We start from the raw sequence: 10,036 nt of genomic DNA on the forward strand, positions 1-10,036 counted from the left end.
TAGTTTGTAATAAATTGTAGTTGCGAATATTCGTCGGTCCAAACATGAAGCTGAAGTTTTTTCCGAGAACATTGAATGCAACACAACGTAACCTGACACCTACTGCTAAGTAGCGGCCTGTCGAGAGGACAGAGAGCGAAGCAGCAGCATTGATTTATGCTACTGTTCTTAGTGGGGAAACACTTAGTGGCAAAAACTGTTATTTACATATAATTTTTTCCCTCTGTCTAAAGTAAGATAGCTCCCGTTTTTGTTTAGAAGGTTTCATAAAGACGATGTGAGGAAGAAGTGGAGAATGTCTCTAAGGAGAGATGGATTCACTGCACTGATGAATCTCATCTGCTGAATCTCTTAAGCTCCTCGTTGGCTGGAAAACATGAATAAAACCTAGATATTATGTATATACGCAGGTCCATATAAATATTTTTAGTTTAATTCATAATATTCAGTATTCATCATCATTTTTGTTTCTCCATGATTGTATTATTTTGTGTTTGTATATTAATATAAATGTGTATTAATATTACTAAATAATATATACAAAATTATGACTGGTTGTGTGCTTTGTAAAATGCTCATAATGCAGCAGTATCAAAACAATCTATTCTGAATCTATTTTGCTGAATCTCTTCTGTTTTACCCACTAAGAATAGTTAAATATACTCAACCATAATCATTTAAAAATACTTTTAAAATATTCTTGTAAATGTAGCTACGACAGCTGTTTTAATAAGGTTTACAGCAAAAAATTGTGAAAATCTGTTTAGTATTTAGCGAGTTATGATTGATAAATGCGCTGATTCGTCATTGAGCCTGTCGAACATATAAGGCTGAGTGGAGCGGTCGACAGCTCCAAGATGGCCGCCCTAAATCTCGTCAGCTACACCAGGTGAGAGAGCGGCGTCCATGAGGCGTTTATTTATACATGTCTATGAGAAAAGGGGCATAATGACGTATGGGTGTAGATGCATTCATGGGCCCAATACGGGTGGGAATTTACAGGTACTTCATTAAACACCGTTTTCAACTCGTACACCACAAAGTTATTTTTCCAAGTTTGACAAGCAAATAACAAACATAAGACTTTTCATCAATGATGTGTCTTTAGTACGGAGGCTTCACAGCAGCATGTGTCGAGTAATTCAGGAAGATTTTTATGAAGCGCGTAAAACAGAGAATTCACCTAAACCTGAGCACAGTAAAAGCTTTTATTTTTTAGTAATTAAATGTTGTCCCTGGTGACATAGCGAGTAACAAGCCAATCACAAAACTTTCTCTTCATTGTTTCCCGTTTTCTTCTTGATCCAGCCGTTGTTTCATACAACCAGATTAATCAGAATTTATCTGTTAGAATCACAAACATTTTTTACTAGTTTATTCAATGCAAGTCTTCATGTTGTTTTCATGTTGCATATTTCACATATATTGTCCACTTGATGTCACAGTAGAGCTTATGAAGCACCGCGGTGCATCGGCTCATGAGTCGAATGATTGGATGGAGTTCCTCAGTGCTTCATGAAGCTTCATCTCACCATCACTACTTTTCATTGTTTCCTCTCCTGCTCTGGTCAAAACCCACAGGCCCAACCCAGTGCATGCTGGTTCGATACCAGTCCCTATACTTACAGAAAATGGACCCACAGATTTCCTGTCTAACTTAGAAAAGTAAATAACAAAGGAACAAAAACTAAACAACTATTGACCTTCAAATAAACTCATGTTTGTAAATGTGGCGATACTAGACGGAAACTCAGATTTGGTGAACTTTTAGTTTTAATAGGTTGCACAACAACGCCACCCTGGGAATTTCACCCAGAGAATATTTCTTTTGGTTTAAGGCACACAGGTTCAGTTATGCATGAATTTAGCACATCTGAGACAGTTTCAAATTTATAAAACAACCATTTATTAAGCTCTTTTTAAAACCAGTTTCTTTTTACGAATGGGACACAAAGGAAAACAAAGAAAATCAAAGTGCAGTAGCTGAAGTTACCGGCCAGAGGGGGCGCTATAGGGACGGTATCCACCAAACACAGCAAACCAAAAAAAAAACCCCTTTGACACACCAGGCGCAGTGAGACAACCCAAACTCAAGAATCACAGCACGCAGAAGGGGAAGACACCGTCACCACACCAACACCGCCACCGGACCTCAGCAACTGCAAAACAACAAAAGAAAAACAGTTAACCAAGATAACAATCTTAAACCTAATTAGAAAAAAAAAGCAATATCAGCCCAACTAAATAAAAGACAAAAAGGGCCGTAAGCAAAATAAGTAAAGGAATAGAAATTAATAGCCAATACAAGTTAAAACATCAGGACCATGCGTGGCCCGCTTGTCATGCCACAACGGGGGGTGAAATGGGTGCGCCGATGCCACACCCCAAACACCGCTTCGATGGAGGCGGATAATACCGCCGCAGTCCAACTTTAAAAACGACTGAGATAGAAGTCCGGGAAAACGAACGCCGACTGACAGATCCGGGAAACGAACGCAGACAGAGCAAAGCAGAGTAGATCGGAGCAGAACAGAGCAGCAATGGTCTGACTGTGGGGGGACCTAGGAAAAATTAATTAGCCACCATTTTAAATAAAACTAACAAACTATTGCTTAGATGAGCGTTAGTTTTCTACCTGCCGATCCAAACACGCACACACACACTCGCAGAAGGAGGAAGAGAAGGAGCGCAGCGCAGTGGCGCTTTACCTATAATCATAATTCAATTTTGATTTTCTGGCCAAGATCAGCTGAAGTGCAGGGAGAGAGAACACCTACCACCAGGATCTCAGTGTAGCACGCACCAGCCAGTGATTTGTTACTTTCCGCTGCCAGAGTCCACAGGACGCAAGCCACACAGTGGAAGAGCAAAGACGACACATCCTGAATGAACGCCGCAGCTCCTTATATACCACACCCACCTTAACAACCGGAACGTCTCACCTGACAACCACCTGTGTGGAATTAGGTGCATTTCTATACCACTACATTCATAAACCCCAAAGATGTAAAGTAGACTAAATTTTAATATAATTGGAAGTAATAAAAATAAATATCTTGACGTAATACACGTTACTGTTAAATATTAACAATTAGGGCTGTATAAATAAATCGATTCGGCGATATATATTGATATTTTCCGCCCTCGGAAAGTATCGATTTTTCATCCGCGAGTATCGATCCGTTAAACCATAGGGGTCCATAGCCTTATAGTTCTTTTTAACGTCTAGTTTGCTACGGCGTAGCAGCAAGGCTCCGCCTCCCTCAGTCTCACTTTCAACTTGAGCTTATAGTGCACATTATAAACTACACACCAGTTTTTTAAATTGTGTTAATAGGCCAAGTATAACCGGAGTTATGCTAAAATTAGTAAATCATATTTTTCCGAATGTCAGAGAAATGTCAAAAGCGCCGCCATTCCCCGGCTTTTCCGATTATGTGAGAGGGAATGAGCTTGCAAACGTACAAAACGAAACATTAGATTCCTGTGTTTTTGGAAATGTAAAATCTTCAATAAATAACGATGGGCTGTATTTTGTTGCTGAGAAACGAAGTAAAGTTGCGCAAGTAACTGTGAAAGAGAAGCGGAAAGGAGTAGCGGCGCGAACGGAGCAGCTGCAAAAGCAGCGAGATCGCGAAATTAATGCAAATTTCGACTGGTAGCATTCACTTTGTAATTAGTTTTTAGCTTAGCGGTCTTTGTTCTGTATATAAAGGATTACCTGAAGAATGAACATGGGTTGATAATATCCGAAGCGGGCGCGCTTTGTTTTGAGCAGGAAGACGAAGAGGAAAACCCCCCAGCCGGAAGCCGCGGCACAGTGAGGATTTCCATGATAACAATGGCTGATCGATCATTCTTATTAGCAACAGACAAAGAGTATCAGAGACTGAGAGAACGATGAGATCCTGGCAGTCTGAGAGGCAGCTACTCAAAGATCCAAGCAGGGGAATAGCGGCGCTGCGAAGCTGCAGGGAATCAATCACTACGGGGTGAGGCGGAGTCACTACTTTAGATGTTAGAAGAAAGCCGCTTACAGCCACTTACAGCTAACTCCGGGAGCCAAGGTAGAAAAGCCTTTTTCCCCATAGTCCAAAAGACTGCATTTGTGGCTGCACTTTTACTCCAAAATGCAGCCACAGTGTCAAAAAAAAAAAAACATAAATGCAATCATTTGCATATTGAAATTCTACAGAGGTGATAATCTCCCCACTCTGCTCCTGGATTGCCATTTAAATTTTTGAGTTTTATGTCAAATCCACATGAATTAAGTGAGAGAAACTAATTCTCTCACTGCATCTTTGATTCATTTTGTACAGCTGCAGACTGTTAGACTGTCCAATCAGAATCAGGTATTGTGTAGTTGGTGCTTTTAATCAGTTTTCAGTTAACTAAATTCAAGTCTATGGAACACAAAATGTCACTAAAATCACTCTGTCCTTCTAAAATCTTTCAGAAAATCGTAAAAATGCACTGAATCGTATCAAATTGTATCGCTCAACAAATATTGTGATACATATTGTATTGCAGTGGTGGAGAAAGTACTCAAAAAATTTACTTAAGTAAAAGTACAAATACACAGACAAAAATGTACTTAAGTAAAAGTCAAAGTACCACATTAACATTTTACTTAAGTAAAAGTAAAAAAGTACTGGCTTTTAAAAATACTTAAGTATTAAAAGTAAAAGTACTTGCTGAATTCATTGCCTAATCACTAATATCATTAAGTGTACCATCCATCCATCCATCCATCCATTTTCTTCCGCTTATCCGAGGTCGGGCCTCCCTTCTGAAGCAGCAGCTTCAGAAGGGAGGCCCAGACTTCCCTCTCCCCACCCACTTCTTCCAGCTCCTCCGGGGGAATCCCAAGGCATTCCCAGGCCAGCCGAGAGACATAGTCCCTCCAGTGTGTCCTGGGTCTTCCCTGAGGCCTCCTCCCGGTGGGACGTGCCCGGAACACCTCACCAGTGAGGCGTCCAGGAGGCATCCTTACCAGATGCCCGAGCCTCAACTGGCTCCTCTCGACGTGGAGGAGCAGCGGCTCTACTCTGAGTCCCTCCTGGATGACCGAGCTTCTCTCTCTAAGGGAGAGCCCAGCCACCCTGCGGAGGAAACCCATTTCGGCTGCTTGTACCCGTGATCTCGTTCTTTTGGTCATGGCCCAAAGCTCATGACCATAGATGAGGGTGGGAATGTAGATCGACCGGTAAATCGAGAGCTTCGCTTTTTGGCTCAGCTCTCTCTTCACCACGACGGACCGGTACAGCGCCCGCTTCACGGCAGACGCTGCCCCAATCCGCCTGTCGATCTCCTGCTCCCTTCTTCCCTCATTCGTGAACAAGATCCCCAGATACTTAAACTCCTCCACTTGAGGCAGGACGACCCCCCTGACCCGGAGAAGGCACTCTACCCTTTTCCGGCTCAAGACCATGGCCTCGGATTTGGAGGCACTGAGCCTCATCCCGGCCGCTTCACACTCGGCTGCGAACCGCTCCAGCGAGAGCTGCAGATCACGTTCCGATGAAGCCAACAGGACCACATCATCCGCAAAAAGCAGAGATGCGATCCTAAGGCCACCAAAACGGATCCCCTCAACACCTCGGCTGCGCCTAGAAATTCTGTCCATGAATGACCATTAAGTGTACCAATCGTATTTAATTTTAATACGTCAGTAATGTGCCATTTTAATGAACAAAGCCACAGATAAAACATGTTTTTATTGAGTTTACTCTGTAACATAGTTTAGACTTGGATATGTGATTCTATGCATCATAATTTCAGGGATGGAAACATCTCATCTCCTGTCCTAACATAACATGAACTTCACTTTTTTTGCCACACATTTATTTTGAAAGAAATCCAACTGGCAGAGGAGGACATGGAACCAAGGAGCCTCGTAGCAGAGTTGTAGTCTGGACCACCGAACCCAAGACCAAATCAAAACCAGCACCCCGTGCTACATGACAATAAAATTAAGTGCACCTATCAAAATTGCTTCTCAAATTGATCTGAAAGATTCACTTTCCCATAAAAACACCTAGATATTAAATACTCAGAGCTGAAATAAATTCAACCAGTATCAATTCAAACTCTTCTTCATTCTGTTTTGCTTTCATCTCTGTGCCACAATACACAGAGGTCTCCTGCCATCCCTAAAAAAATAACACCCTGGGCGGTTGCCAATATTGCCAATGTCAGAAATAATAATTGTCTGCACCATTAAACATAGCAATTAACAACGCTCAACTATGAACACTGTCCACCGTGACTGTTCTCATCCTCCCTCCTGCTGCAACGTCTGCCACCATGACAGGTGACGAAAACAAAGAGCAATGATCATGCTCTGTGTTCCTACGTTCTTGTTTTATTTATTCGCCAATTAAATATAGATATTTTAATGAAATAAAATAGCTACTGCAGTGTACGCAGAGCATTACAAGAACAAAGAACGGTTCTCAGTGAGGCTTCAGCACTATAGGACTTTAGTCAAGATCCGTCCAGAAGAATCGGATCGTCCATGAATGTCATATTACTATATTGCACTTTGGTCACAGCGTTGTCCCATATCTGCACACCTCAGTAAACACCTCCACACAGTAATTCAGCGCATGAGTGACAACTTTTTTTCATCGCAGATGCAACATGTGTTTCAGTACAGCTAGCTTTGCTAGCATCACGTCCACAGATCTTACCTTTCTTTAAGCTTTCCTTCCAAGTGACGTTAAAAATTGGACAAAGTCCCACCGTCTGTGAAAGCGAAGCGCTGCTGATTTTATTGTATAATTTATGCAGCTATTATATTACTGACGCTCAGAGGAAACCACTGCGCATGTCTGGAGCTCCGCAGCGAGTAAAGGTGGAGGCGATGGGTGACAACAGACACTAAGTCACGTTATTGCTGGGATTTTACGGCGCCACCTTAAGACCCTGAACTTCACATTTTAACGGAAAAAAGCACAACGCGATTTGGATGTAACGAGTAACGCGACAGTTTGTAGAAATGTAGTGAAGTAGAAAGTACAGATACTTACTGTAAAATGTAGTGGAGTAAAAGTAGAAAGTATCCATTATTAAATCTACTTAAGTAAAGTACAGATACACGAAAATTGTACTTGAGTACAGTAACGAAGTACATGTACTTCGTTACTTCCCACCACTGTTGTATTGTGACCAGAATATTGTATATCGTATCGTGACATTATTGTATCACTACACCCCTATTAGCAATAATCCCTACTGCAATTAGTTTTGTATTGAATTATTTTTCAAAAATCCGTTCATTTGAGAATTCTCCAAATGTCAGCTGGAGATGTCAACTGATCTGTATCTCTGTCTATGCTCTTGAATTTTCAAGTGTTTTTTTAATTAATATCTGTCTTAAATGATGAACAATTTCTCCTATTTACTTCAGTAAAGTTAACAATAACTCTTTTTCTCTGTTTTCTTATACAGATTTCCTGCAGTGCAACGTTCATCACCAGGAGAGGAGATCCACTCTTTACCAGGAGGAGTTAGAACTTCTGAAGATAAAACAAGACCAGGAAGAGCCAGAAGATCATCAGATAAAAGAAGAGCAGAAAGATCTAAAACACCAGCAGATAAAAGTGGAAGAGAAAGAAGTTTACTGCAGTCAGGGTGAAGAACGGATTGAATTAAAACAGGAGACTGATACCTGCATGGTGTTTCCTGCTGTTGAGCGAACATACCAAACTGAATCAGAACCAAAAAGGAACCAAGTCATCTTCCAGGAACCTGCTGAAGCTGAGAACCAAAATCAGGAAAGAAGCAAACCTTTCTCATGTGTCAACTGTAAAAAAGGTTTCACTGGCAAACATGCTCTCAATAATCATATTAGAACTCACACTGGTGAAAAGCCGTTTTCATGTGTGAACTGTGGAAAAAGTTTCAGTCAAAAGGTTAGTTTAACTCAGCACATGAGGATTCACACTGGTGAAAAGCCATTTTCATGTGGGAACTGTGGAAAAAGTTTTAGTCAAAAGGTTAGTTTAACTCAGCACATGAGGATTCACACTGGTGAAAAGCCATTTTCATGTGTGAACTGTGGAAAAAGTTTCAGTCAAAAGGTTAGTTTAACTCAGCACATGAGGATTCACACTGATGAAAAGCCGTTTTCATGTGTGAACTGTGGAAAAAGTTTTAGTCGAAAACCGCTATTAACTCAGCACATGATGATTCACACTGGTGAAAAGCCGTTTTTATGTGGGAACTGTGGAAAATGTTTTAGACAAAAACCGAATTTAACTCAGCACATGATCACTCACACTGGTGAAAAGCCATTTTCATGTGTGAACTGTGGAAAAAGTTTCAGTCAAAAGGTTAGTTTAACTCAGCACATGAGGATTCACACTGATGAAAAGCCGTTTTCATGTGTGAACTGTGGAAAAAGTTTTTGTCACAAACAGCTTTTAACTCAGCACATGATGATTCACACTGGTGAAAAGCCGTTTTCATGTGTGAACTGTGGAAAAAGTTTTAGTCGAAAACCGCTATTAACTCTGCACATGAGGATTCATACTGGTGAAAAGCCTTTTTCATGTGGGAAATGTGGAAAATGTTTTAGTCAAAAACCGAATTTAACTCAGCACATGATCACTCATACTGGTGAAAAGCCATTTTCATGTGTGAACTGTGGAAAAAGTTTTTGTCACAAACAGCTTTTAACGCAGCACATGATGATTCACACTGGTGAAAAGCCGTTTTCATGTGTGAACTGTGGAAAAAGTTTTAGTCGAAAACCGCTATTAACTCTGCACATGAGGATTCATACTGGTGAAAAGCCTTTTTCATGTGGGAAATGTGGAAAATGTTTTAGTCAAAAACCGAATTTAACTCAGCACATGATCACTCATACTGGTGAAAAGCCATTTTCATGTGTGAACTGTGGAAAAAGTTTTTGTCACAAACAGCTTTTAACTCAGCACATGATGATTCACACTGGTGAAAAGCCTTTTTCATGTGGGAAATGTGGAAAATGTTTTAGTCAAAAACCGAATTTAACTCGGCACATGATCACTCATACTGGTGAAAAGCCGTTTTCATGTGTGAACTGTGGAAAAAGTTTTAGTCAGAAACAGCATTTAACTCAGCACATGAGGATTCACACTGGTGAAAAGCTGTAGAACTATTTTCCATGCATTTCCTATGCTGGGAATCATTGTAACTCATCTAGATGAAAACTGAAGGGCTTCTTTGTCTACAAAGTGGGAAAATGATACTTAGAGATGTACAAGATGAACTTGAAGTATTGATTTTTATTCTGTATGGAGAGAATGAGTGGAGTGAATGAGGTTAACTTTAATACATTTTAATCCAAAATAAATGTGCTGTTGTGCACTATTTCTAGATTTTCATTAAATGTTTTACACTGAAATTTACTATATTAAAAAAAAGTTTGATGGGTTTGTGTTTAAAGCAAAACTAGACTGAGACTGATGTTTGTTTTGAATTATACTAACCAGTCTATATAAAAGCTTTTCAAATAAATTAACATGTCCTACTACTTAGAAAATGCAATAAACAATATAAACTTATTTTACTTCATTGATCTTGATGGTAAAAAATGTGATTATTGTCTCAAATAATTTGGTGTCGCTTGTCTTAGTTGTATCATTTTTCTATTTTCTGCTGTGGCTGTTTTCTATTAAAGATCTTTGTTTAAAGTTGAAACTAATTTAATATATAAACGAATAGATATGTTTAAGTCTTTACAAAGTCACTTGATCACTTCCAGGACAAACAACCATGCACACACCTACTGGCATTTTGGAGAGCCAACCTGACAGTCATGAGAAAACCCACGCATGCACAGGGAGAACATGCAGAAAGACCAGGGCCGAGAATCGAACCCAGAACCTTCTTGCTGCAAGGCAACAGCTCTACCAACTGCGCCACTGTGCAGCCTAAAGAAAAATCAGTATTTTTTTATTTATTCATTTACAATAATATATACAAGTTACATAAACGGTAACACAAAAGACCAGGCTTAAGGAATGTAAAGAGCAAATATAAACAGGAA

The 10,036-nt window shown here is 40.1% G+C and overlaps 1 protein-coding gene across 2 annotated transcripts in view; it reads left to right on the forward strand.

Annotated features, from left to right (window-relative positions):
• LOC103465202 (uncharacterized) overlaps window positions 1-9,565 on the forward strand; it is a 29,718-nt gene extending 20,153 nt beyond the window's left edge. For both annotated transcript variants that reach the window (XM_081607170.1, XM_081607168.1), the window contains exon 2: window positions 7,453-9,565. In XM_081607170.1, the coding sequence (XP_081463296.1) occupies window positions 7,453-9,140 (1,688 nt within the window). In that variant the 3' untranslated portion in view covers window positions 9,141-9,565. The remainder of the gene's footprint in view (window positions 1-7,452) is intronic.
• Window positions 9,566-10,036: the final 471 nt, after the last annotated feature.

The sequence above is a fragment of the Poecilia reticulata genome, chromosome 5 (genome assembly GCF_904066995.2).
Source record: "Poecilia reticulata chromosome 5, P_reticulata-male-v2, whole genome shotgun sequence".
NCBI lineage: Eukaryota > Metazoa > Chordata > Actinopteri > Cyprinodontiformes > Poeciliidae > Poecilia > Poecilia reticulata.